The sequence below is a fragment of the Hippoglossus hippoglossus genome, chromosome 22 (assembly GCF_009819705.1).
Source record: "Hippoglossus hippoglossus isolate fHipHip1 chromosome 22, fHipHip1.pri, whole genome shotgun sequence".
In the NCBI taxonomy this organism is placed as follows: Eukaryota; Metazoa; Chordata; class Actinopteri; order Pleuronectiformes; family Pleuronectidae; genus Hippoglossus; species Hippoglossus hippoglossus.
The window spans coordinates 17,927,851-17,954,501 of record NC_047172.1 but is presented as its reverse complement, the minus strand read 5'-3'; the positions used below and the strand labels follow the sequence as shown (position 1 = coordinate 17,954,501).

At 39.1% G+C, this 26,651-nt stretch overlaps 2 protein-coding genes and 1 long non-coding RNA gene across 7 annotated transcripts in view; 1 reads left to right on the top strand and 2 right to left on the bottom strand.

Moving 5' to 3' along the window:
- Positions 1–2,725, top strand: part of fndc5a (fibronectin type III domain containing 5a) — a 28,985-nt gene extending 26,260 nt beyond the window's left edge. For all 3 annotated transcript variants that reach the window (XR_004612797.1, XM_034576863.1, XM_034576862.1), the window contains exon 6: positions 1,125–2,725. Coding sequence is in view for 2 of the 3 variants with exons in the window: in XM_034576863.1 (XP_034432754.1) it covers positions 1,125–1,172 (48 nt within the window). In the remaining variant the exon portion in view is untranslated. The remainder of the gene's footprint in view (positions 1–1,124) is intronic.
- A 2,138-nt stretch (positions 2,726–4,863) lies between these two features.
- LOC117756018 lies at positions 4,864–22,883 on the bottom strand. The gene is made up of 3 exons (XR_004612716.1): positions 22,872–22,883; positions 5,275–5,284; positions 4,864–5,132 (listed from the first exon to the last, which is right to left on the bottom strand). It is a non-coding gene; the product is annotated as an uncharacterized LOC117756018 (long non-coding RNA).
- Positions 7,972–15,161, bottom strand: LOC117756010 (S100P-binding protein-like). 3 transcript variants are annotated; one of them, XM_034576286.1, is made up of 7 exons: positions 15,044–15,161; positions 13,151–13,312; positions 12,366–12,913; positions 10,353–10,511; positions 10,030–10,120; positions 9,713–9,812; positions 7,972–8,614 (listed from the first exon to the last, which is right to left on the bottom strand). In XM_034576286.1, exons 2-7 carry the CDS (start codon positions 13,308–13,310, stop codon positions 8,485–8,487), a joined length of 1,188 nt encoding a protein of 395 aa, XP_034432177.1. In that variant the 5' UTR covers positions 13,311–13,312; positions 15,044–15,161; the 3' UTR covers positions 7,972–8,484. The 3 variants fall into 3 exon arrangements, with proteins under 3 accessions (XP_034432177.1, XP_034432179.1, XP_034432180.1); XM_034576288.1 differs by lacking the exons at positions 13,151–13,312; positions 15,044–15,161 and having other exon boundaries at positions 10,353–10,563; positions 12,366–12,909; XM_034576289.1 differs by lacking the exons at positions 13,151–13,312; positions 15,044–15,161 and having other exon boundaries at positions 10,353–10,527; positions 12,366–12,909.
- Positions 22,884–26,651: the final 3,768 nt, after the last annotated feature.

Below are 26,651 nucleotides of genomic sequence, written 5' to 3'. Positions count from 1 at the left end.
GCTGACACCTCATGCGCGCTCATAGTGTTATCTGAACACCAGCTTGAAACACTACTTCCACGTGGCACCATTATGTGAATGACTATGCAGCTCTCAGCCGTGAACAAACTCACATCTTCGCTCCCAGTTCTTTCTGATCAATAAACAGAGCCACATACAGTTTATGAGGGTTTTCTTTATTCAAGAGCGTGGCCTTTTAGTTTGAGGACAGGACTTCTTGTAATGCTTTCACTCAAAACAGCTTGCACTCAAATATACCCTGCTAGTGTATAGATTTCCTGGGGTCCAGATTCAGTTCTTCTCCTTTCGCTCACGTTGCTTCTGTGATTGCCTGAATTGGTTGCACTCTGATTTTTTTTGTGCAACAAGTCTTTCAAAATTCCCCACCCAATAGAATACAAGGTGTGGCGTTGACAAGTGAAATTGTCACACCCTCGTTGTGGTTGTGTTAGTTTTATGTATTTGAGAGTCCCATACGGGCAGTTACTTTAACCAGGTTCTTGCTCTCCCGCCCTCCAGGGCAGCAAAATCCAGGATTTCAAGTCTTTTTATGTTATGGGACCACTGTTGCAGGAAATTGTAAAAACCAAATTGACGCTGCCCTGTTCCTTTTAACCCTGTATTTCATGGGAACACCACCAACAGCAGAGGTAATGAAACAATTGCGACAACACTACACATGACCTGGCATTCTATTGGTTGTGGAATTTTGACTGACCTGTTGCACAAAAAATCCCACCGAGATGTTTCACATGCACACAGAAGCAGCATGAGCACAGGACATCTAAGCACAAGCAGGGTGTATTTGAATGTGAGTGCAGGGTTTTGAGTTAGAGCATTTCAAAATTTGAACAAGAAAATCGTCCTGCTCTCAAACTGAAAGACCACGCTCCTGATATGGAAAAAAATAAACATATACTGTACATACCATGTTCATCTCCTGTGTTCAAAACCAGAGCAGGAGACAAAAGTCAAAACAAATCTTTATTCTTTGCTCTCCCTTTCCACAAACATCTACAAAACATCCAGAGGCATCCTCATGCTTAATGAAGGCATTTACAATGTGATCCCTGTGAGTCCTCCAGCCTTCTCATACCTGTCGTCTCCCTCTGTTCCTTCCACAGTTCTCCAAGAACAACAAGATGCCATCTGTTAACATCATTGAGGTGTGACTGCCAAGACGTCTCCTCTTTATCCAAAAGACTTTGTGTTCTCACAAACCAACGGGGCCCCTTTTTAAGCCCATCTGCTTGTCAGGATGAGGCTGGGACTCTGGGCCCCTCGGCGTGGGGCCTACTACTCTCCTTTGGCACAGGGCCCGGTGCGGAGATGATGGCGCAGGACAACGGGGGGTCAGACACGAAGACCTGGCCGGTGCTGCTCTGAGAGCGGCGTCGGCAGTTGAGAGACTGCGGCTGGAGTTAAGTGGCTTCAATGTGCTCAATGACTATGGTACCATGGGGCAGCAGAGATTAGGGCAAAATGGCTCCGGTGGTGGAGCGATTGCAGACAAACCAACCACAGGGACCAAAACCGATAAACAGAGCCACAGACCTTTTCATTCTCTCTCCCCCTTTGTCACCTCTTTTCTTGTCGTCTTTCGGTGCGTTATCAACAGCCACAAACCAGGAGCTTACCTAGTTCTGGGTTGCACTGGGATCCACTTTGTTATATTCATCTCCTGTACCTTGATCTCAGCATCTTCTCCTAATTTCCTTTATAACATCCTGTTTTTAACTATTTCTAAATACTGTAGATTATTCAACTGTATCACTGTTGTTTTACTTCTTTGATTTTCAACATGGTGCCTCCAGAGCACTCCTGTTGTTCTGGTATCTTTATTTTCTTAATTTAGATCCCCTTTCCTCCTCTGAAAGAAACTCTTTATCCTCCTGTGGGAAACGTTTTATTCTCGCTAGCTCATTTTCCCACCTCAGGGAATCCAGACTCAACCTGGCCAATGTAAGAGCCATTTATTAGATTAGCTTTAGCAGGATCACTTGGCTCACCACCAAAGCAGAATTTCCCAATTTTGTCAAAAAACTTAAGACGAAACTTGTTAGCTCGCATTGAAAGGCATCTCCGATTTGAATACATGTAGATGTGAAGTGAAGTCCATGAACGTTTTTTTTCCGTCACACTTGGATTTTGACATTCTCTTACTTCTGTCCTACTTTTATTATAGATTTCTGAAATGCTACATTCCACCTTCCACAATGAGCCCTTTAGTAGTTCCTTGTGTCTTTCTCTTAGAGGGTGATGGTTTTCAGAGCATTTTAGGGCCGGGGAGGAAAAGGAGCTGCCATAGCGTTATGCATTCATCTAATTAATGAACTTCAAAAAGAGGCTGGACTCTGAGGACGTGTACAGAGGAGTGGACTGAAGAGAACCCTGGTATCAGCAATAATAGCCCTCAGTGGAGTGCAGGAGCCAGGACTCTATGGCCTCTTCGTCCTAAACTCAACCTCCCAGCATGCAATGTTTGGACACATGATGAAACTGAACATATGTGAGGGAATGAATGCTGAGTCTGAGTCAGAGAAAAGTTAAAGCGCTGTTGTAAAAACTTTAGTTTCTGATGGCTAGCATGAAAAAGAAACCTTTTTTAAGGGCCCAAATCTTCAACCCTTAGACTGCTTCGTGACATCTAGAACAGATGTCGCAAAGACAGAAGGGCTTCAATCAAAGAGTTTTTCTCAATTCAAAGTCGAAATTTGTGTTGAACTCAATGTTAAAGAGGCTGAAACGCAGTGATAAGATGGTCAACTGTGATCTGTAAGGTGGACTTGTTATAAGACAGTGAAATGGTGTATTTGAGGGCTGATCTAAACTCAGTAGTACTGCCTTAAAAATAATATCTTGTGTTTTCACCAACAAGACGGAAGTATATCAAGTTTGTGTCATTTGCTTTATCACATGATATTTAATTAGGTGTGCGAAGTAAAAGGAAATATCGCAGAGAGACGATATTTAGACCAAGTTTAGATAAGTGTAAATGTGGAGGTAATGTTGTGGCATTTAATGTGTAAATACATTTTATATTTCATTCTTGTTTGGTGGTGTCACTTTAGAGAGCCTTTTATGAAACATGACAACACTAATGTGAACAATGTATAGCCTCATAACGTAAGAGGGCATTGCTACTGGGGATTTTGATGTTATGCACAGCTATAAAAGTCATGTTATTAACCAGCTTTTTTCATAGCAGCCCTCTAATATGTATTTCTATCACATTATATCAATGTGGTGTTTGTGTACAATAGGAAAGTACTTTTTTTTAATGAGGAATGTGATAAAAAAAAATATTTTAAATAGTCAACAAAACATACCGGTTAAAAGCCGCTGGAAGTCTCCATCGACAGAGTGATAAACCCTCTTACTCCACACTCATTTTGCTATGCATCGTGAGTCATTTATTGTAAACAAACAAATACGGTACGTGCACACAAACATAACAGATCACAAAGCCAACAGCAGTGAACTGAGGAAGGCTGCAAAGGCAGGTAAAAAAAGCAGTGAAGTTTATGGTCGGGTAGAGCGGGTTGAAAGGTAGAATGACTAATGCAGTGGAAGGCTTTTATCACTCTCTTGCTTCCTCCACCTCCCCCTCTCGCAGCTTTCACTCTTAATAAGAGGAAAAGCTCAAGATTGTGCTCCTGCAAAAAGAACCTAACTTGTGTCAGAGGCAGGAGTGGATTTAAGGTAAAGTCAGAGTGGGAAAAGGCATAAGAGACTGATTCACTCAGACGTTTCTGCTGTTGCCAGGAAAAACATGGTGAAGCAACTACAAAAGCGCTCTGCTGCATCACTCCAGAGTGATCAGCTCTTTACCCCAAACTTCTGCAGCTGAAGGCTGAATCCATTTTTTCCCAAGAACACAGCACTGGTACCGGGCCTCTCCGATCGATAGGCCTCCATCCACACAGAAATGGATAGTGATGATTGTCTCCCTGGATGGTTTCTCTAAACTAGTGCCATGCCTTAAGTTTGCCAGTAATATGTTTTTCAGCAGCATTCCCTGTAGGCACTTTTTATTTACTTTCCTCCTCCGCAGTCGCTTCAATAAGTTAAACTTCAGCTAGCAACATAAGATGTTCACTTTGAAAGCCTTTACAGGTTTGACTGATTAAAGTTGATCCAAACAGTGCATCATCATCTTCAGATTATGGTTCACTTCTATGTTGCCACTGTAAATAATGTATTACTGATTTAAATGTAGGGCTACTGAGAACATTCACTTGTGTTGAAGGTTGTCCAACTGTTAAAGGACATTTTGCAGTTAGATTAGAAGATCAATACCACCTTTATCACATCTATAATATAAATATGAAGCTACAGCCAGTGGCTAGTTAGCTTAGCCGTTCCCAGTATTTATTCTAAGCTAAGCAGCTGCTGGCTAGAGCTACAAAGCTCATGAGTTATATTGATCGTCTCATCTAATTCTTTAAACCTGATTAAGCACATTTTCCAAAATGCTGAACTACTCATTTAAGGGTAGCAGTAGGCTGTCTGCATATAATCTATGTCTTGTGCTTCTCTGTTTGCCGTTAACTGCTGTGGATGGAGAACACAACTCAACTTCCTGCTTAAAAAAAAAAGAAATGAAGCCGAAACCCCCTGCATATGGGTCCCGTCATCTTGCACTTCTGATCTCATTTGGAGCCAGAATCTGTGTGCGATTGGGGTGCGGGGCCAACGATACATGCTCTTGACCAACCACGAGTCAGTCTCATTTTATAGCATCAAATAATTAATTAAAAACAACTTACTGGAAAAAATAGAACTTGAACGAACATCAGTGCAATCAAAATTACAAACAATGACAGAAACCATTTATGAAGGAAAGTTTATTCACATACTGCAGCCAGCCACCAGGGGGCAATCAAAACGTTTTGGCTTCACTTTTTGGGAGCTGTCATGTCTTAAAATGTTATATACAGTCCATGGTTTCACTAAGATTCACAAAAACAGGGTGTAACATGTTGGTTGGATCAGTGGAAGATGGCTCTACACATTTCATACATGGCGGCATAGCGTACACTCAATCAGCCTCACCAGACCTGTTCCTACTCCTGAAGAGACAAACTGATGGTTTGGATTCAAGTTGACTGTTGTCATGAGAACCACTGATGCTTCTGGTTGAAATAGGTTAAATACACACCTGTCCACAGCATATAGAAAATTACTTTTTTCTTTTAATCAAACTCGACAAATGGTGACGACTGTAAGAACTCGACATTCCACTTGAGCCCTGTGGTGTGAGGCCACAACTACACACTGAGGACTGTTTCAGTGCCAGAGGCCCGAGGCGTTTTCTCAAGCTACTTTATGTACCATACAATGCCTGAAAGAGAAAAATATGCTTGGTAGCTGTACTGGACTGTTTTGTGATGTGATGGCGCAGCAGTAACAGAGATGGGATTTTTATTTTTTTTATTTTAAACAACTTACACAGTGTGTATTTTGTATTAGACTAGAAACATGCCAGGAAATTGAGAACATTCTGTCAAGGGGATATTGAAATGGAGCCACAAAGAAGCATGGTTTAGAGAAACTGCTTTATTAGTGCTATCATGTTTATATTCATCGTACGAAGTGCACAGCAGTCATTGCTTAATGAGGGCTAGCATGATTTAACTATTATGCACAAGGTTACACAACTTCTATTATGAAGAATATGGTGTATGCTTACTTGTGTATGCTTAAATAAAATGTAATTTTTTCCACAAAGGCCTGTGTTTGATGTTTATTGGAAACACTAAGCGGTGATATTTAAAAACTAAATATGAGAGATCATTAAACCTTTGTGGGCAACAAAGGAAAAGTCATGGTGACAGTTTTTCAGAATTGAGATGGACAGGCTTTTTCTTTGGTGAATAATACATGTGAACCTCAGCCTTCACCGGGGTTCAGCGCTCAAGACTTTTTGCCATAAAACAAAAAAGCACATCTACCATTTGCTCTTTTACTGTAACTGTGTGGACACCAGGGTGTCATGAAAAATAATAATTATTCGGGCAAATGCATTTACTGTTGAGTCAGTAAATTGCGTCAGAAAACGTGCCTGAAATGATAATGGCTTCAAAATCAATGAGACTTCAATAGCTTGGATCTTACTCAAGACCCATATTAGATTGTTTATGTCTGTGCATGAGTAGATGTCTGGACTGGCAGGTGATACTGGAATTTTCTAGTGATGGATGACTTATCTCTCACCGTATTTTATTTTCACTTGTGTGGTTTGTTTTTGAAGAAAGTCGGAAGGTGCAGAGAGGTGCTGTGGCTGCACACGTGCCTCGCAGCCAGCACAGCATATGTCACGAGGCTTTCACTGACACCTTTACACCTCCGCTTTCTGGGTGACTGGTCAGGGACAGGCTGCCCCACTATCTGAACAGACAGGATTACTTTAACAACCTGCATTATTCAATGGATGGAGCCCATGCTGAAAAATTCCATGATCCAATTTACTCCCCAGGTTCCTTTTCTGTCAGCTTGTACCTGTGCACAGGACTTTAGTTGAATAACGATGCGTCATTGTTACCAGACGATGACAACTGCAGTGTTAATATATTTAATGAGTTCTTCTTCAGCAGCTCTGTCTTGCCCCAACACAACAACCCTGCTCCGACTCTGGTGACCACGTTCTCAACTTAGCACCTGTGGCACTTCCATACAATGTTACAAGGATTAATGAGAGAGTACAACGTAGTCGCTGCTGCTGTATTCTAAAGAAACCACTGAAAGCATTTTCCCTTTTAACACCGAGTGGTTGAGTTAAGGCTATTGACAAGAATTGGAAATACCCAAAACTAAGATTTCTCCTGACACCTCAAAAGAAAAATATTGTACTCAGGAATTCTGTTGTTTGCACATCAATACTTCTCAAAAACTCTTTTGAGAAGTAATGTCGTTCAATTTCAAATTATCACGCTTTAACGCCGTTCTTTCCCATGCTGATTTGGTTATTTGGAACCAAACTTTGTGTCTTGGATTACAAAATAAGGAGATCCTGTATGTCAAATGAAATTTGAACTTTGGGGGTGGACTTTGAGTGGCCAAATCTTCCTTAATATGGGTCACATATTGTCACTTCAGATAAGTAATCTAATACAAGTTATCTTGTTCTTGATGACATTATAAACTGACTTTGGTGAAAAGTTTTTTCTGAATTCAACCCTTAACTGTTATGACTCATAATGCTGTTATTTTTTTTACATTGGGGATACCATGCTCTTTAGATAAATATGGAGCTGAAAAAGAGCTTAAAAAAAAAAATAATAGGACCATTTCTCTGTGACCTATATAAAATTTGATATGACCAGTCAAAATCTCAAAGTCCCCCCAAAAAGTACAAACTTCTTTTGCCAAAATTTAATTATGATCCGAGACAGATGAAATTTCTGTTGCAAGTCAACATGCCAAATTTCACTAAGATCTGTGATGGTACGGCCCAAAAGTGTGAGGATTTGGCATGGACTGACCCAGAGGCAGGGTTTCTGGGTTGGCAATAACCTAGCAAGTAAACTAACAGTTTACTGAGAACTGTTTTATTCCTACATTTTAATTAAAATAAATGAATATGTCTGTGGATTATCCAGATTAACTGGGTAGTTGTTAACACATTCACCCATTACAATTCATGTGACCTTCATAAATAATCAGTTCCAGCTCACACCTTGACAATGTGTGACACACAACTTAAATACTTTTGTCCATATAAAATATTTTACATCATATTATAAATTCAAAGTTGTATTGATTGTCAAGGCATAAAAATAAGTTATCAAATATCCCTTTCTGAGCTAAATGTGCAGAAACTGGGCTGGATTACACTTACATAATAAATCATTATGTTTTGTCCTATACGATACCTTAATCAAGCCTTTTACCCTCCAATGTATACCGTAGATTGATGTATAAGAATTGACAATGTCACAGGAACAATTCAATAAACCTTCACAGGTTTTTCAAGTTTCAAATATTTAATTCTGTTAGCTACTGCCATTTCAACACATCTACAGAAACAGGTGCTTCATGAGGCAAGTATTCAACAAGAACATACACGTGCTCAGTTAATCAAATCCTGAACGAACGTTAACGGTAAATACTTCTGTACGAGACAAGAAAACAAGTATGCGAATAGTCAAATGCCAAAAGTTCAAACATACCCAAACACACTTTAAAACAGGCTTAGTTTGAAATATAATAAAAAATAGGCAGACATTTAAGATGCTTCAAACGTTTAAGTGCTTGTTCTGCAGCTCAAGTTCCACAATGTCAACAACCCTTAAAACATGCATAGATTTTTAAATAAAAGAACATGCAAAAAAGGAAAAAACTGACAAACCAAAACTACACACCATATATTAAACTACAGAAGAAAAACAGTGCAAACATTGATGTGAGGCCCTTTTCGTACCTGGTAAACCCTGAGTCCAGCAGTTTAGTTCCGAGGTTAAGTGCAATCTGCCCCACAAGTTCTCAGTGAAACAGGTTCCTTTCAAAGATTTTGGGGACGTTGGCAAAGCGCTTGTATGTTTTTGAGTTTTTTTCCTGCCATTCACGGAGGGACATTCTTGGCGTCATATTTCCAAAGCGTCTCTGGTAGTTCCTGAAAGTAAGCACAGATACTGAGCAGTGTCTTCATACTGTTTTATGTCGGGTTTTTTGTCCTATCTTTATTCAAGAGCGAGGTCTGAGATAAGGACTTATTTATTTCAAGTTCAGATTTTGTTATGCTTTCACTCACAATCCTGCACTTGCACTCAAACAATCCAACTTGCTCTGCTTGAGCTCAAACTGCACCTGCACTTCAGCTCTTCTCCTCTTGCTCACACGGTTTCTGTAAGCACGTAAAACATCTGCTCCGGGATTTCTCTTGGATTTGTTTTGTGCAACAAAACTAATTTCCCAACCAATAGAATTACCAATAGAATTACAGGTGTAGTCCCGTACTTTAATCCATGAAGACCTAAGATTCAGAATAAAAACACTCTTTACTTTAGCATTGTTTGAAAACAACCACCTAAAACCTGAGGGTTTTCTGAAGAGCTGACAGAATTGCCAACATTTACAAGGACTTTGATTTCTCAGTTTCTGAAGCAGATAGAAATAAAAAACTTTTGATAGCTTACACATTTGGCTTGAATTGTAAATCACTGCTTTCTCCCTTCAATCCATGAACATGTAAAAATAAACTATAAATCCATCAATATCACCACCTCCTCATCACCCCCTTCATCCTCTACCTTGTCAAACATGCTCTTATCAACTGAGCCTTGGTGATGCAGCAAACAAATACTCTAGGTCTGAATCTTCTTCACTGATATTTTCAAACGCTACTGTACTCTGCTTCAATATCACTCCCCTCACTTGGATCATCAGCCATTGTCTGACAGGCAACTATAAAATCGTATTTGTTGGCTTAACAGCGTGAAAAACATTTCCCATTATATGTTTGGCCTTTACCGCGAGTATTTCAGGAAATCACTATGTATTTCATTAGTCACGTCTTGAGGAGAACAGTGATATCATATTGCAAAGTCATACCCAGTCTTTAAAGTATATAGAAATGGGTTAGTCGGGTTCATACACTCCCACCCTCCACAGCTTTATTTACACACATAGCTAACGTGAAATCAATAAGTCTGGCTCTCAAACCAACAAAAATCAGTTTTAAATTGAGAGAAGCCCAGTGAGAGTGATGTACCTGCGTGTGAGGTCAGAGGGATGCTGCCATTGTCTGCCGTTACCCCCACGTGTCTTTTCAGCCACATGGGTGATGAGGTTGAAGAGCTCAGTCATGACATCTTGAGAAACCACAACATGATTTAGAAATAAACATCTACATTGACTGACGTTCTACAAAATAGTAGTGAGGGAGGGGGACTTCAAGAATGTGAGACAACAAAAGATAGTATAGACTTTAGGCAACCATTGGTGTGTCGTTACTGCACTGCTATATTATCCAATTAGAGACTGTGTCAGTGAGGTTGTGTCAGCTTTTGGCACAGCTCAGGTTCATACCTTGAGTTGTTCCTGGATGCTCTTCCATGTGTTTGGTGACAGAGTGCACATAGCTCTGCTTTTTACACTCCCAGTCCACCTCCATGTCCTCTGGCCTGAAAAAGGTTATGTCTTTATCAGCCGTCTTAACTGCAGTCAACCATACAAGACATGTCATGCTTCAGAAAGCAGTGTACGAGTACAGTGAAAGCAAAACCATGCTCAATTAAGATGGTCCTGTAACCACTCACTGAAAGGCAATGATTTGACACTATTATAAAGGATAGACAAAGTTCCAGTGTTTAACATGGTCATACAGCTCCACCTAGAGGGGAACCATCATAGTACCTTTTTATTTTGCCACTGAGGACATATCTGTTACTGTGGAAGTCTTTCAGCTCCGGTACAGGACGTGCTGTTGTTTTACTCCTGCTGGTGGAGCTGCTGGAGGTGGAGCTGCTACTGGTTGTGCTCTGCCTGAGAGCCACCACAACTGATTTCACCTTGAGAACGCAGATGCTGATATGTGTGAACATACAGTATTTACACTTCATCCTGTAAAACATGAACTCAGTAAACAGCAGGGTTTTCCCTTCCATTATAAGACTTAGCCAAAGCACTTGAAAATGAACAGAAAACTAAGCTGAGAGATTTCTACCACTCTGTAGAGAGAGGAAACTGAATTGGCCCTTGTACAAGACAGTGTTTTATTCTAAGGTTTAAAAAGTAGAAGTTGTCATTATTTTTCAGGACTAGACAATTACATGTACATTTTCAGCATTTATTGCTTTTATTGGAGTGAGTATGGGTTATAGCTAGATGTATTATGTTTCTAGGATAGGGAATGTTCGAGTCGGTCTATAGTGAGTCTATCAGAGTTATTCAACGCCCCGGGTCACACTGGGTGGGTGTGTAGCACGTGAGTGCCTCGCTGATCTGCTGCATCTGTTGTCAACACAGGGAGTGTGTCTGCTACAGAGCTACTATGGGAGGTATGACTACTGTAATTTTCACATAAAGGTAAAGCTATGTACTCAACTAAATGTCAGGACACTTCAGTATGAAGCCGAGCATCTTCCGGTCCCGAATGAACGATACAAATCTTGTCAAAACTTATGAATGGATTCAGAAAACAGAAACGTTAGCATGCTTTTAATTTGAAACAGGTTCGGGAAGTGTTACATATTTTTGTTTGTTAGCATATGACAGCTAGACATTGTTCGGGAAGTGTTGGAAATAGGTTTGTGACAGACAGATATACATTGTGGTTCACAGAGAAAATTATCTTTCACCTGAGTTTTAATGTTTATCTTTTGAATTTAAGTCACAAAATGGTTGCAACACTTTCTGAATACATTTCAAAATAAAAGCACTCCAGTGTTTCTGTTGACCAAATCCATTCTTTTGTTTAATAAAAAGGGGGTTTAATTGTGAAATATTTGCAGGAGCAGAAGATGTATGCTCTAATACTGTATGGTACTGGTTTTTATTTGAGTACACACGACTACTTTTATACAAGGAAATATCATATCATAATCATATCATGTCATATTTCATGACATATTTTAAAGTCAAAGCCTATATGTAAAAACATTGTGCAGCAGTAGCAGCTCCTCTGCAGAACATATTGTTGAACTGAGAAGCTAAATATTGTGCATTGAACAGATAAAGTTGCATAACTGTGTTCTTTGTGAATATTTATGCTCATTCATTGAGCCTTTAACAGAAATTGCAAAAATAATAAATAAAGGCACATCAGACTGTCTGAAGTAGTATTACTCATGATCCAGCAGAGAGCGCTCACTGTCAGCTTGACACTACACCATGCCCTCTTTACCTGTGAACCAAGTCAGTAACGCAAGGTTGTTTCTCATCGCATCAGATTACCAAAATGGTCTTTTTTGAAGTTTTATTACAGCATGCTAATATCTGTGTTGTTGAAAAATAAAAAAGCACACAAAGACATTTCAAACAATGGCTAACAAAATATTTCTCTTAAAAAATGTATTTTAAAGCACAACGGAATTACTGTTAAAAGAAAGTTAATATAATTAAGACCTACCTAATTGTATTAAAGCTCTGGTACGTAATATTTTAACTTATTCAAGACTTTCGAATGCATAAAATTAAGATTATTTAATTTTAGAATTTTTTTAGAACAGCTTTTGCTGGGATTTTGGAAATATTGTAATAACAATGGTCCAAAATTGTGTGGAAATACATAGTCACATTACACAAACACCCCAAACACCTCCCTCTCAAAGTCTTCACAGTACATAAGCCCACCAAAGAAACCCTGAACAAACATTTCCACATAATCAGAAAGAAGATGAGTTAGTACAACTGAGGCGACTCACCTGTACTTGTGGAGATAAAGTGGCTTCATAACTGGTGTCAGTCGACTGGACAGTGGCTGTGTCTCGTATAACTGTGGCCTGACAGTCACGGACAGGCTCCGTCACACCGTGCTGCACATCCTCCGTCACCTGTCTGCTCTGCTCACTACCTGCACTCAACTTCACTGTGACACTGTGGCACATCGATGATTCAAACATGGGGCGACCAATAGTCCACACCTCTTCAGAGTCACCTTCTAACGAATCAGAGTTTGCAGACTCCAGTTGTGGCCCGCTAACAGTCGGACACAAATCACTAACTGTAAAGGAAATGTGCCGGCTAGTTATCGCAGCTTGTTCGGATGAACTTTCAGGATGGCACGCATCCCATGGTTCTCTAACCTCATCTGTCCAATGCTGGGGGCTGGAAGTAGCTCTAGACAGCTGAATGTGTCCTGACTGAGGGGAGATTTTTACTCTTTTATGAAACATTGAGAAATAACCGTCATCATCATCCTCATCTGATACATTCAGATACAGTTCTGTCTTCAGCCCCCCTCGTCCATCCTCCACTTGTTCATTTCCACTTTCTAACTCTTGATGGTGTGCCACAGAACCTCCATCACTTGTCCATGTGGAGCTTAACATTGGCTTATTTTGAAATGTGTCACTACTTCTGCGGCTCTCTACATTTTCGGAAAATCCCCCCACGCCAACCGGATTGAGGCACAAGATGTTGTCAACATCGCAGTCAAAAGTAGATACTTCATTTAAAAAAACCCTCTCACTGTTAATAACAGTCCTCTTATCAACCCGCGGCCCTGTTGAGGACCCATATTCCACGTGGTCAGAGCGCAAGGGGACAGTGAGTGGGGGGCTGCAGTGATCAGTGAAAGAGTCGAATATGGCTGGAGTAAGCCTCCTGAAAACTGTGCTCCTGAAGGGTCCTTTCATTCTTTCATCCATGTCTGTTGGAAAATACACACACAGACATAAGATTAGTTAAATACAACCATTAAATCAATATTATGCAAAATAACGAATTATTGATAAAAAAAAAAAGAGCTGAATCACGGTAAAGCTATTTTTCAGACATGAACTCCACTGAATGTCCAAATAATTGGGTCCAGACATATTCCGGACTTTGTCTTTCACATGTAAAGAATGCAGCGGGACATTGTCTAAGTCAGATATGTTCACTACAACAGGAAAACCTCCAGAGCCTTCAGGTGAGAGGAGGCACCAGGGTGGAGCATGCAGGAGGCAAGATATGACGTATAAATTCTACTGTGGAAGTCACGTGTTTTTGTTGACAGCACATCGACACCGGCACCTTACCACCAAAAGCTCTTAAATCTCGTTGTCTTTCCAAGTTGACATCTTCCTTGGCATCTCCTACGTGTATGGCAACTATTTTTCATCCTCAAGTATTTATATAAATTTCGCTCTTAAAAGCTTTGCGCACATCGCATGTTAAAAACGTCATCAACACACCCTCTCACTCGCTGTGAATTCTCCAGACAATATCCTGCACTATACTCTCATATAGGCTCACTCGAATATTCTGTTTTTTTACAACGTAGGCTGGCAGGAAAAACGTGGGATCAGGTCTGCAGCAATTGGCTCCGATATTTGCGTTCTCACATACAGCCCCTCCAGATAATTTCAGGAGATCATCCAGTGTTCAGTGCATGGAAGCAGCTCAACATGAATATTGTACGTGTATATTCAAATTAAATTATTAGTAGCAGATATTTTTGTATTTTAAGATAAGCAAAAACATTTCTGCTTATTAGATGCTACACAATCATTTAAAAATGCCATTCCAGGTGAGGCCTCTCTTCATCCCTGTCAAAGTCAAGAACAGTGTCATACAAACAAACATATGTTCGGGGCTATTAACAAAAGGAGAGTGGCTCTTCAGTGCTTCCTCAAAAGACTTTCAGATAACATACATCGGTATGCTGTCAACATGTTCTCTCACTATTGGATATTTGACAGAATTGGACTTGTTCCTTGGAGGTAGTTAACTTGCATGACAGAACAGAAACATGACCACATGAGTCAGGAGTTGACCCACACAAACTAGTTCTCAAACTCCTATTGCTTTACTCGACTTTATTTTGTTTTATATTAAATGATAAAACATTAAAAACGGATTGTCTACATGCAGCACATTTGTCTGGATAATATAAATGAAGATGAGAGATTTTAAATTGTATTCTAAATCAATGTCGCCACTAAAAGAGTTCAAAATTCAAATGTTTGCATTAGCTTAAATTCATTGCTACAACACGAGTTGGCAAACACAACGTGCACTTCTGCGCCAACTTTAAGCGCACATGGCGTCATTTTCTGGACTCAAGTTTAAAGTTATAACTCACCTCGTATGTCAGATAAGTTATCTCATGTTCACATAATCGCCTCAGTTAGCTGAAGCCATCGATCACTACACTCAGAGCAGGTAGTTCGCGTTAAACGGTGAAGTCAGTGAACACTGAAACACGGAGGGCGGGCGTCACACTGGAGCTAACATTAGCTAAGCTTACTGCAATAACGTGGAAAACTCTCCGTTAACGTCAGCGATTATTTGCGCTACAGTCGCGGGTGATCTGAACGTGATGCGCAGACGGTGTCAGCTGACTGGATGTAATATCAGGATGTAACCGAAGGTGAAGGCGTCCATTTTAACAACTCACCGGCTTTAACGAATCAGGAGGGAAGAGCAAACTCCGCCAACACAGAGGAGTGACGGATGATGTGAAACTAGAGGTTCTGCCGCCAAACTTCCACCTGCACTTACCGCTTCCTGGAGGCAGGTGTCACCATGGGCTTGTTTTACGACAGCTACTGCCGTAAATTGGTTTTTCACGCGCTCTCTATTTTTAAATTGTCTAATTGAAGTGTACATTTTACAACAATATATGGCAATTTCAATAGTACCATATACAAACTCCACATCAATCAAATTGTCAATCAAACTTTATTTGCATAGCACTTTTCAAACAAATCAAAAGTTATTAAAATTGCTTTTCAAGTATTGACAAAATAGAATGGTAAAAATATATTAAAGTAAAAAAAAACATTAAGATTTAGAGGCTAATTTAGCACACCAAAGCAATCAATAATAGAAGAAGCAACAACAAAATAAATATATATTATATAATATATAATCAGGACTAAAATATTAGTAGGACTAAAGCAAAATATATAAAAGATAAATAATAATGATAAATATCAATAATAACAGAAACCTTACCCTGACTCTGACTGCTGAAGCCCAGTGGAAAGCCAATCAGGGCAGTTTTGATCCCAAACCACACGGTAACTTGTTCCGTGTTAAACCTTTTACTACCACCTAACATATAGCTACGATTTATCCAGGGGATGGTGGAGACACATGTTCACGGCCTCAGCCTGACACTTGGTCTGGTCTTTGTTCCGAGAATAAACTGAGAGGTTTCAAATGTCCACATCTGTCAGTATTGAGTCTTGCAATCACCATCAAAACCATTTTATTTGCTCTTTGAGGGACAATTATTTACAACCTCAGCTTTGTTTCAAAGTGGAAGAAGACAACTGAAAAAGTGATGGTTAATAAATTGAACAGAGGCACTTTATATACCAGGCCCCAGCTGATATCTGATTAGCCCCGGAAGTGCCCCAGTCCTGGTTTAGGGTTTCTAGTGTCCTGTGAGAAGTCGGTTTTAAATAAACTAGTCAATAACAATACTAACCATAAATATGACTATTTTAAGAATTGTTATCTTCTACGATTATTTTAAGTAGCCTACACAATATGTTTGAACAAGGAGCATTTTCTAAATACATTCAATAACATGAGGCTTTGCTCAAAGCTGACAACAAGTAATGACTCAAATGTGCACCTCACTGAATGAGGGATTGTGTATGGATGTTGGCCCCTCTGTGTAAATTGTGGCCCCTTTATGACCCCTGATTTAGAAAAAACTTAAATCCGCCTCTCGTAGGTGGAATACATAATAATTGAACATTAAATTCCTTTATGTTTAAAGTCTTCTACGAAGTCTTCTCATCTTTCCCCTTATTTGCAGAGGCTTCACATAAGCACCTAAAAGTTTCTCTTTGTGCCGTGAAGTCCTGTTGGTCCCAGTGGTTTATCTCAAATGTCCAAAATTCAGCGAGTCTGGAGGAGCAGAGGAAAAGAGACATTTCATTACACAAAATGTAACATGTAAAAATGTGTAAACAATGTAAAATGTGTGAAACATGATAAAAAATGTCTTGTGAATGGTAGAACTATGTACAAACTATGAGACTTTTTGAAATTCTGCGTTATCTTCTGCTGAATAAAACCTGGGGTGACAAATCATATTCAAAACAGGAAGCACCATCTCTTGATTCATCTTAACTTTGTTTATTTATGTATGGAGAGAAAATAGACTGAAAATGGTCACAACTGTGTTTCACATGATATACAAGTGAAAGAAACAAAGATGTACAAATACATACAATGATTGTGCATAATTTTGGGTATTTCGACACAAAAAACGTGTGTTCAAATCACACAAATACCAAACAATTTAGTTTTACAAATGCACATATCACAATATTAAACATGAATAAATATTAATATTTCTCGAAAATATATTTTTAACTTTAACTTCAAAGATGTAGCCGAATAATGTTCGCTTTGAATAGCTGAAAAAATATTTGTGACACTTTTTGTGTTTATTTACAGATTGTTAAATGCATGTGCACAGATCCCCTGATGCACGGATCAGCTAACTTGTGGTTGTGGTCTTTTGCAAGTCTTTTTTCCGTTTGCCTGCTTACATGAATTTTCTGAGCAACAAGCTACGTAACGTCATAATTTCACGCAATAAATAATTACAGTTCACGGCATTTGGCTATCATGGCGTTATGGGGCAAAGGAGACACACAAGTAAAGATGGACCAGAGTGACGAGACATGCCCAAGCAATAAACGACCATTTCAAAGAACCAACCTGCGTCTGTGTTGTTGTGAGGAGATCAGGCACATCTTTAACCCTGCAACCACAGTCCTTCTCTCCTCTTGACATTTCCCACATGGATTCAGAACATGCTCCACTCTCTTTACAATGGTACAGTATTAAGTTCAATGTTTCCCTATGATATAAAATACACTGCTGACATTGATGCTCTTAATCTGGTCCCACTATTCCATTAAAGTTTTGTTGATATCATCCATATCATTTAAATACATATACAGTATTTTACTAGGATACCAGTTACATCTTCTTTTTTTTTATAAACATGTCACATTATGTCATGTCTGGAAATGTCCAAACTTGGTGAAAACCTCAAGAATGCATTTTTCTTAACTCTGTGGTGTATTGTAATTTTTGAGCATATGTGATGTTAATAAAAATGCGTAATATATTGTGTTAGTATTTGACACAGACACCGTACTCATATTATGTCATATAAAAGGTCTGATGATAACATCAAGGGCATAGATATATTACTCCCTTAATTTGAGTAGAATACAGGTCCTGTCAATCAATCAGTCTTTATTTATATAGCACTTTTCATGCAAATAAAATGTAAAAATGTAAAAATAGCACAGAGAGAGAGAGAGAGAGCAAGGGATTAATAGAGCACTGAGAGAAAAAATAAATAACACTATTACTATAACTGTAACTCCTGAAGATACCAATGAGGAAACACTAGAGGCCGGATTTAAAAAGTCTCATTCAAATAAAAATAATAAATAAATAAAAGTGAACAGAACAGAAATAAATATGAGGATATATATATAAGAGAATAAAATGATAAAATCCTAAGAGAGAATAGCATTAAGGTGAATACAATCAAAAATTTAATATAAATAAATAAAATGTTGTTAATGGACTTTGGCTGTATAATATGCAACACTTTGTCTAAAAACTGCTTCTTCATTATCTACTGGAGTCCGAGAAGTCTGTTCCCAGGCAGCATACGGATGTGGGCCACTTCAGGCAATGATGCAGTACTTCTGGCCTTCTTGTGGCCCAGACAAAATGTGATATGAGCCTAAAGTTGCCCACTTGTAAAATAGCAAATGTGGCCCAAATATCCCAAAACAAATGAGGGCCTTTTTTGGCAAACATTCAGTGCTCTAGGCAAAGTGTAATCTGGATGTGAACCTGTATTGGCCCATGTGGTTGGTAAATATATGCAGTGTAGCTATGGCTGCCTTGTGGCCCATATCTGGCAAACAGGAGCGGACTGCCCAAGGGCCATCAATCCATGCGGTATATATGCCAGATGTGGGAAATGGGCCAAATGTGGGCCAAAACTAATTTGCCATAGATGCCTTCAGACATGCACTGAACTCCGCAGATCCTCCTAATTTTCTATGGAGGAGGTCCGAATGAGAGACGACTTTCCGCCTAAAGAATAAAATTTGTAGATTTTAATGCAGGGAATCCCCAACTGGATTCACCCTGAGTTAGTGGACTGGTTGATGACGCCTCAATGACACGTGATAAAATGGTTTATGTGAGTTGCATAATAATTGATTGTGTCCTTAGACGGAGCCTCAATAAACTCGAGCTGTGCACAAGACCGCAATGAACTGAAGTTCAGTTATACACCCTACAGGTGAAACATGCCCATAAGGTGTTTTCTGTTACTGAATTTACTTTCTTTCCACTCTAGGATTGTTCTCATGGTGTCCTGGCATGTCTGGACATGCCTGAACATGCCCCCACCAGTTTAATCCACAAATAAAATATATGGTTTTTAACAGAATTTTCAACACAGAATATAAAAATCTTTTAGATTTCATTAAACTTTCAGATTAAAAGTTACCACAGCACCTTGTTAGTGGCACCTAAAGAGACTAAATGCTGCCAAATCCCATGTAATTTTTTTTTTTTCACAAACGTTGAAAGGACCATCACTGAAAATAAAGGTTGTTCTTCTGTACTATAATCAGTTAATAGATCAGCACAACCTCAAGTTACCTTCATGTCTGACTAATGTGACCTGTAATAGACCCACATCTGCCCATTGTGATGTCACTGGTGGTATGAGACATACTGGGTTTGTGAGTGCAGTCTTGTAAGAAACATGCCTCACATTGTTCTTTATGAATGACAGCAGATTAATGACTTTAAATAGGCTGCTTTGTTTTTAACTTTCTCTTTACAAGGGAAAACTTCCACATTGCACAAGCATTTCCTGTGACTAAGAACTCTGCCATGCTCAAATATCTGTCATCAGTGAAGTGTAAATACTTACTGCTCTGTCTCATTGGCTGACCTGCATGTTTACACCCAGAGATGATATAATGATAACATAATTATGTCACAGGAAAGCTGTTGCACTACATCGCCAAATAAACTTAAGGTCATGACCCCAGTGAATCACGGGTGACTTAATGGGTTTTATGAATTACTCTTTAATTAAAGTAGGCAACATGTTTTTGGTGTTATTTAGTAATAATTTTACAATAATGTTTCAGCATAATGTAAATCAAGGGATCTGAGAGAAAACAAGACTTCTGCACTTCCACTAGGAAGACCTGGCAGGAGACTTTGACCAATCACAGGGCAGATCAGTTGAACATCCCGTGTATGAGACTCTACGATCAACTATTTTGCCAGCGATCCCATCTACAGCAGCTTTAAATCATTATTTAATTACTATCTTTATTTGATCAAATTCTGATTTGTTCAAAGTCTCTCTCTCTCTCTCTGAGAAAGAATTCCCCTAACTTCCTGTCACAAGTTTTCTCACCACACGAACACACTCCATTTTACCTGCCCCTTCATTCGCTGAGACAAATCACCAGGTGTGAGTCACACTCCTGTTACTATAGAAACCTACTGTTACATTTGACAACAATACAAAACAAAAACAGCTCCAGATTGATCCATTTTATTCTCAATGTTTTTTACAGGAAAAGGAAGAAAGTAGGACATGATTTGATTAAGATATAAAATATAAATTTCCTCAGAGGGGTACCAGAAGGACTCAAGCAATGATTGTACACACTAAACTCACAGCTTAATGCAATCCAATACAATAGTACATCTACAGTACATTTCGCTCAACAAAAAACAACTGTTCAATATTGCATCTGAACCGTGTCGCATATATATATATATATATATATATATATATAGTGTATAAAATATAAATTCAAAATACATTTCAGAATATAAACAAAACAAATATATTTATATCTGATTCTGCATATTAAAGTAGTTAACATCAGAATATGTTATAACTACATTTAGTGTATCGTCCAACATATAAGTATAAATATATTTCTATATATAAAATCTTATGAATGCATATAATAGAAAAGTTATTATAATTAATAAAGATAATCTATTATCCAAGGGATACATTTACAACATTCAGAGGGGTCACTGCAGTGCTACAGGGCAGTGAAGGGGTCCTTCCTCGTGTTGCGACTCTCCCAGCTTCCGCAGCTTCCGTTCATGTTTAAGTCCGACTCAAGTAGCTTATTACTCCGCCTAAAACTAAAGGTAAAAATATTTTAAAATGTCTTAATGAGAAAATTCCCCCAAATTACCTTACAATGCCATCAGTTCACAGGATTGCTTTCTCAGGTTTGTGACATCACAAACCCTGGCTGTCTGAATCTGTATTTTTATTAAGGTGGAAATACTCAGCCATGGCGCTGACTGATTATTTCTCTCAAAATGTCTTTTATCATATAAAAGGCATGAGGGGGACAAAAACTTGATTTTGACCAGAGGAGGACTGTAACTGGGGCAGTTACAGCATTACTACTGGGCTTTGTTTGGTCCTCAAAGTGCACACGCTGGCACAGCAAAGAGTCCATTCAGCTTCCACAGCGTGAAGAACTTTTCACCTGTTCACCAATACGTCACAGCTATCTGCTGAGCAATTATCATTACAGGCCAAATTTACATGGACACCAATATTCCAATATCAACCTGAACAGCATTCTCTGATTACCTTAACCCCTATGAGGTCACTCTATTAAAAAAGCTGGGCATACACTGTGCTACTTTAGAAATGATGTTGTTAAATTCACACTATACAAGTAGATTGTCTGAGATGGAAAGTCACAGCTCACGACACTACCTGACTGCTCAGACTCTACGTTGCATCTGCTTTTTGAGGAAGAATTCAAGGTTTGTTTGCTGATATGCGAACAAGGGAGAAACATGCTGCCTTGATCATATGTGTCACTCTGTGTGCCAGAGGGATCAGCATTCAGATACACAAGTAGCTTGGAAGACAAAGATTTGGCCATCTTTGCAGAAAGCAAACAAACTGCATTTGAGGCACCTATATTGTAAATTGATCATGATCTACACTGATGACTGTACTGTCAAAACCCCTTTATCTCCTTTTTCTTTCTTTCTTGCGACTAAGTGACAGAAAATGTGCTGATTATGAGGAAATCGACATGAGTGCAAGAGCCTGACGACGGCCAAACAAAATTTCTGACATGTCAGAAATTCATCCGACTGTCCGAAGAGTGGTCAGGAGCATCTGACCGCTCCTCAAACCCCGCCCCCTTGTAAACAACACAACAAAATACGCAAGGCGAAGCTGAAAATCGCTCAGATTCTAAAATATGTCGCGCGACTCAGAAATCTGGTCAAAATCTGGCTCATATCGCACACAGTGTATGCCCGGCATGAGTCATAATCAAATCATGACATGTGGAGTATTCTGACTTAAGTCCCACTATGTAGACATGTTGACGTATCAATCGCTACATGGACATATGGCAGTTACCAGCTGCTTGGTGGCACATGCCATGGGTTCAAGTGTAAACACTAAGTAGTAAGTCTCACTGATCAGACTACGATCTGTAACATGTAAACGGGAGTATGAATGGAATGTTCTATTGGTAACTCAGGTAAACATCATTAATAGTCCTATTATTGCTGTCCATGTAAACATAGTCAATGTTGGGACTATCAAAATACTGTTTGCGTTTTGCAATGCCAATGAGCAGATGAAAAAGGTTAAAACCTGACTTAATACGAGGCCATGTGTGGTTCCAGCTGGTAAAGGAGAGAGTGTGTCGTGTCCAGTTGAACACAACAGTGGTGGATGTGAAGTGTACAAAGGTACATCACAAACAGTCTTTGCTCGAGTCCTAGTGATACCAACATCCCTAAAACCAGCACGTCCTGAACTGATTACATTCATGGACAGTTTGTCTTTAAAAAGCATTGGATCCTATGTTAAAGCTTCAGCTTACCATGACTATGTAAATAGCTAAAATATGGATGTGAGAGAGAATAAGCTGCATCATTTCATACAAAATAAAGATGGTTTCCAACAAAAAGGCACTAAGCACTGATTTTGGCCAGATGTAAAGAGTATTGCAGCAGTAACAACGCGATAATGTAATAATAAAAAACACTTGTACTAAAAGATTCTACAGGAAGCATTATAACCATAAATGTAGTTCTCAGCAGTATAAACAGATTTAGAGATTAAATGGACAGATTAATTGGATAAAAAGGCTGGTTGGTTAACAGATGAAGGTCCCTCGACTGACCCACTGGTGCTTGTGCTTCCACGTCCTTCATGTTCACAGTAGAGTAAAAGCAGGTCCTGCCAAGAAAACATCATTGAATACATGCCACAGGAGGACAATGTGTGTTATTATGAACACTTTACATACCTCTTTGTTCTGAAGTAGATCAAACCAACAAGCACAATAATGAAGGAAATGATGATGATGACAGGAATGATCCTGGAGCGGGATGTGGTCTTCTTATTTTCAGCAACATAATCTAACAAGAAATACATGGGAGGAAAATGGGTTTAGCTCAATTTTAAATAATAAATCCACAGATTTAAGTCACAATTATAATGGCACGCAGGGTGTCTACTACCACGTCTCATCCCCACAACAGTCACATAGTTCCCTCCACCAAGGATGTTATGTTTTCATCCCTGTCTGTAAATTTGTTGGTTATAAACAAGACTACGCAAAAACTACGGGACGGACTACCCCGAAACTTGGTGAACAGATGTGGTATGTATCAGGGAAGAACCCATTCAATTTCTATGATGGACATCTGGAGAGCACATCACCCAGACAAGAAACAATTTACTTTTTTCTCATCTCAACACCAAACATACTCCAGGATTGATTATCTTTTGATATCATTATAGATCACTTATTTGGTGTAGTTGACAGAAATTGTCTATATGTCTATGTGTGACCACCATTTAACTCTTTTGTGACGTAAGGTGAATTTGTACTCGTTGTAAAAACTGAATATTTAGCCTGTTCTTAAATCACAGTTAACTGCTGTCTGTCACTTATGAAAGGAAGCTTCTTCAAGTGAAAAGAAGTGACCTAGAGGAAGTACAGACACATGATGTGACCTTATCCTTTCAAACCTTATCATTGTCTCACCCTTAAGCTGTTTTCAGACATGACTTCCTAAAAATGTCTGCAGAATTTGGTCCGGACTTTCTCTGAAGGTTGCCTTTCACACAGGAACAACACAGCAGGAGATTCTCGACGCGTTTACAACACAGAAATCTCTGGAGTGTTCAGGTGAGGGGTGGTGCAGCAGACAGAGGCAGGACTTAACATATTATGTCAGTTGGGGAGATCATGTGATTTTGTTTTCAGCACATCAACATCAAAAGCTCTCTTGACATCTTTGCAACTGTCTTCTACGTGAATGGCTCTGCATATTCATCCTGACATATGTGTATTCTTTTGGGTGTTTTTCAATTTTGCTTCCGTCATGTGTTAAAAACATCATCAACACCCTCGCTTGCTCGCCGTAAATCCTCAGGAGGATCTCCTGCTGTTCTCCCACATCGGCTCCTCTGGACTATCTGCTCACTTTTTACTGGGGGGTCAGCAGAAGGACATTTGCGTTCACATATACAGCCCCTCTGGAGAATGTCCTGAGGTTCTCCAGAGTTCTGTGCATGTCTGAAAGCAGCTTTAGACTGACACAACTCAACGACACAAACACTGTAACTTTAATTTATTGTTTTAATACATCCTCACCTTCCGGAGGCACGACCTTTTCACGGCAGACAACTGTAAAAAGAAAACATTCTTACATCAGAATGTTGGATAAATGGAAATACACATTTTAAATTAAAAGTTTAAATACAAAGAATACAATGGAATAAAACACAGCATCATTAAACTTCATGAATAGGTCTGCCAGGAAATGATACTCACTGGTGCAGTTAGATGTGTGCTCTTCTTTCTATGGAGAAGAAACAAAGGGACAATAAAGTGACCAACAGGATTTTTCCGGGCGGAAAATTAGGTGTGTGTGTGTGTAATAATGATATATTATTAAATATTATACCACAAACATGAAAGTACACCCTTTCAAAGAGAATTGAACTTAATTATTAAGAATATTTAGTCTGACATTTGAATTAGAATTAAAAATATCAAAACATCCTAAAAAACAACGTCAATAACAATAAACCACACACAATCAAAAGAATAAGTACGACTCTCTGGCTCTGTTAACAAAAAATGCTCTTGAAGAAATATTAAACATTTGGAACAGGATATACTGTATGTTACCAGCTCAGTAAACAGGATTGCGATTGTTATGATTTAGAAGAGCTTTTGGGTTGGGGCTCTGCTCTCTCAGTGTGGTCGGGGCCTGAGGCCTGTGTGTGTGTGTGAGTCTTAACTCCAACTTGCTCCCAGACTCAGAGGTGAGAGAGAGACAGACAACTCGCTAAAATGCACATAGACGGACCAGCTTAATGTTCGGCGCAAGGGTGCAACCAAGGACAGGTTTTAGTTGCACTTCACAGATTTTTGGTTGCGTTGTTGGGAGGTGGAGGCGGCAAGATATTTCTCTATGCAGGAAAAACTCGTACCAAACTTTGAGGAGGGATGGGGCATGAGAAGAACTCGTTCAATTTTGCAACGGATCAGGACAAAGCAGCGGCTCCAGGAATTTTTTCGCCCTCTTACTTTAACATAACAGATTTTAAAAATCTGCAGTCATATTTAGTGAGTTGATATTTATAAATTTGCAATTTAGTGCAGCTTCAAATTTTCTAATTTCTTAAAATGATTTGTTCCACAACTGTAGTTTAACTGTAGCCTTTCTAGAAACATATTTTGTGTTGCTATATAATACTGTGTTAGGTTTATTAGCAGACACACGTAGTTAGGAGTAAAATATATGTTTCATTGGTTTTCATTTCACTCTGTAATCATTTAGGTGATCAGACCACTCCCTTTTTTCTTTAATATGTCTACAATAACAACTAGACAGTCGTGCTGGATTGTTCAGCCTTGGCTGAGGTATACATTCTGTACCTTCTATTCATAATTCTTAGAATGAAGTTCGTCACTATATTTCTTTTTACATTTCAAACGTTTTTGCATAAGAAAACAAAAACAATTTTTTTCAGATTAAAGCTGTGATACCTCTGAAAGACAGTCTCCCCTGTAGATGACCTGTGGGAAGCATTCTGAGGTGATGAAGGTGCTCACGTTCGCACTCCTGACTGGACCATCCTTAGTTAATTCTGCCTGATTCGCGAGCACGGAGTGCTAATGTCAATATACAGAAGAGAAAAACAAAGTCTGTCACACAAACCATATTACAAAAGTGTACAAAACAATGTGAAACTCATCAAGATGAGTTCAACCCTCATACTGATGAAGTGATAACATATACATGCCAATACAAGAGTGAAGCCGATAAGATGAACATCTTGCAAGATGTGGAATTGTGGTATATGAAAATAATAATAATAATAATAATAATAATAATAATAATAATAATAATAATAATAATAATAATCTGGTTTATTTCACTTACACCTGTGTCACTTGCGTTGGCCCACGAATAGCTACAGCCTGATGCCCCCTCATCTGGGACGCTGTAGGTGGTTTGATCAGTGCCCTGAGTGACAGTACAGGTGACGTTCCCTGGCCCACAAACTTGTAGAAGACAATCTGGAGGACGGAAAGACAGGACGATCACCAGAGGCACGATTCAATTATGAAGTGCCCTCAGGTCTGAGCTGGGTAGACTGTAACAAATCGATAGACTGTAAAAACAATTGATCAGACAACTGCAGCTCATTGAAAACACAACAGCCTGAGTCTTCACTAGCACCGGGACAATGGATCATATCAGGCCAGTTCTCAGGTCCTTTCCCTGGCTTCCTGTCCATCAAAGAATTGATTTCAAAATATTGCTGTTGGTTTATAAGCACTGAATGGTTACATTTCTAATCAACTACTATTTAACCATCCAGTCCCCTCGGGTAGTCTGGGACGGTTGTACTTTCTGTCCCCATCAGTCCAAACTAA